Source organism: Aplysia californica, unplaced genomic scaffold (assembly GCF_000002075.1).
Source record: "Aplysia californica isolate F4 #8 unplaced genomic scaffold, AplCal3.0 scaffold00137, whole genome shotgun sequence".
NCBI classification, from domain to species: Eukaryota; Metazoa; Mollusca; class Gastropoda; order Aplysiida; family Aplysiidae; genus Aplysia; species Aplysia californica.
Window position 1 is genome coordinate 709,453 of NW_004797407.1, and position 1,801 is coordinate 711,253.

Below are 1,801 nucleotides of genomic sequence, written 5' to 3' on the forward strand. Positions count from 1 at the left end.
CCCCCCCCCACCTCAGAAAAAAGAAATTCATGACTGCTCTGTTTTTACAGGTAAACTTTGCCAAACGCAGGAAGCCTGACGAGAGAGAGGGTGTTCTTCTTTATGTGTCCCGGTGCAGAGAGCTGGCTAATCACTTCCTGGGTTACAACGGATGGTCTTCTTCTGTGCGACTGGTGAGTGTTGGGTAGGGTGGGGGTGGGATTGGGGGTCCTTTGAGCAACTTATGAGTGTTTGGGCTCCATTTTTGATAACAGTGAAAACAGTGCACAACAACAAGTGAGCTTAAGAAGAAGTCACATTTTCAATGTTAAAAGAATGTGGAGATAGGACAACAAAGCACTGAGGTCGTGTCTAACTGAAGAAATTATTTTTTTACTTTCCCATTTTTGCCTGGGTGGAACTGGAAAGTGTTAAAGGATAAGAAAAGTCTACTTCAGAAGTGACAAATAATTTTATTTGTTCCTTCATTAGTTAGCCAAGGAAAGTGGGGATGTACCTCAAAGCAGCGCAGACCAGTCACAGAACACCAGTGACCGGCCTGAACCCTCCAGAGAATGGAACCGTGGCCCTCCACAAGCCAGCAGAGAATGGAGCTGTGCCATTGTGTATACGGCAGAGATTTCCCTCCCTAGACACGGACTGCGAGCCCTTGGGGTCGGCGAGTGTGAACAGACTCTCCCTGCTCCTGGTAAAGTAACTCGTGGCGCCACTTATTGTCAAATATCTTCTCACCTTTACTTTATTTTGCTTTATCCATCCAGTTTTTGCACAGTGACTTGCATCAATTTGTCTTAATAGATCAATATTTTTGTAAAGACCTGTTTGCTGTATTCTAGAAAATTCCTTGATAAATACTAATAAAAAATCCTAGTGGGTGGTTTCTACTGATTTTAAAAGATTTACAGTTTCTTGTTACTAGTTCTGCCACTAAAAAGTATCATTGGTGAGCTGTGACGTAACCCATATGCATATACAAAATGTGTGTGAGAAGCGGGAAGTGCTGTGATTAATTCCATTTTCCTTTTGAAGGAGGTTTGTAGTATTTTATATAAATTTATGAAAAAAAGGTTTTTAATCTAGCCTGAACTGTTGTGGAAAAATATGATTAAGTTAGGACAAATTGAGACAAACTGCTGTACAAAGTATGGGTGACATTGATTCACCCGTTAAAAAGATTTTTGAGGATAAGTTGCACTTCAAATTTTTGACTGACTATAATGTTTTTGATTACCTCATAGGGATTGAACGGATTTTTAATTTGACACCCCATAACCGATTTTGAAGTGACTGTATACACAAGATTTTGTGCCAGTGAAATTATAATGTTTCACGCTATCTTCTACTCAAGTTGTTTAGGAGGCTGACTACCTTTAACCTGCTTTTTCAAAGCCAAGCGTAGTTGAGTGGGATACCATTCCCAAGAGACATTTGGACATAATTAGTAGACTTATTTCCCTTCTCAGCAATCAAACCCGTATCTTGTGGATGCAACCTTTGAGCCCCACTACTACACCACAGAGGCAGAGTGATATTATACTTTTGAATGCCTTTAAGCTTATAGGTTGTCTTTTTTGTCTCCTGTTGAGCATGGGTTTTGTTAGTTAAGTAGAGTGCTAACTATACTTACATGGTGTAATCAGGTGCTTGTCAATTTTTGAGCATACGCAGTTAATACAGTAGTAGTTAATACAGTAGTCTCCACCTAAGATCCCAGTGCTCAGGAGCAAGGAAATGCGGGATCTTAGGCGAACCGGGATCTTAACCGACGAACCCAGGGAAGAATCTATGGCGACCTATGCTA

The 1,801-nt window shown here is 40.8% G+C and overlaps 1 protein-coding gene across 1 annotated transcript in view; it reads left to right on the plus strand.

Annotated features, from left to right (window-relative positions):
- The window catches only part of LOC101852235 (RAD52 motif-containing protein 1), a gene marked incomplete at its 5' end in the record, with an annotated part of 10,418 nt that overhangs the window by 2,914 nt on the left and 5,703 nt on the right, over positions 1-1,801 (plus strand). The window contains 2 exon segments of the mRNA XM_013081579.1: positions 51-173; positions 472-688. Of these exon segments, the coding sequence (XP_012937033.1) occupies positions 51-173; positions 472-688 (340 nt within the window).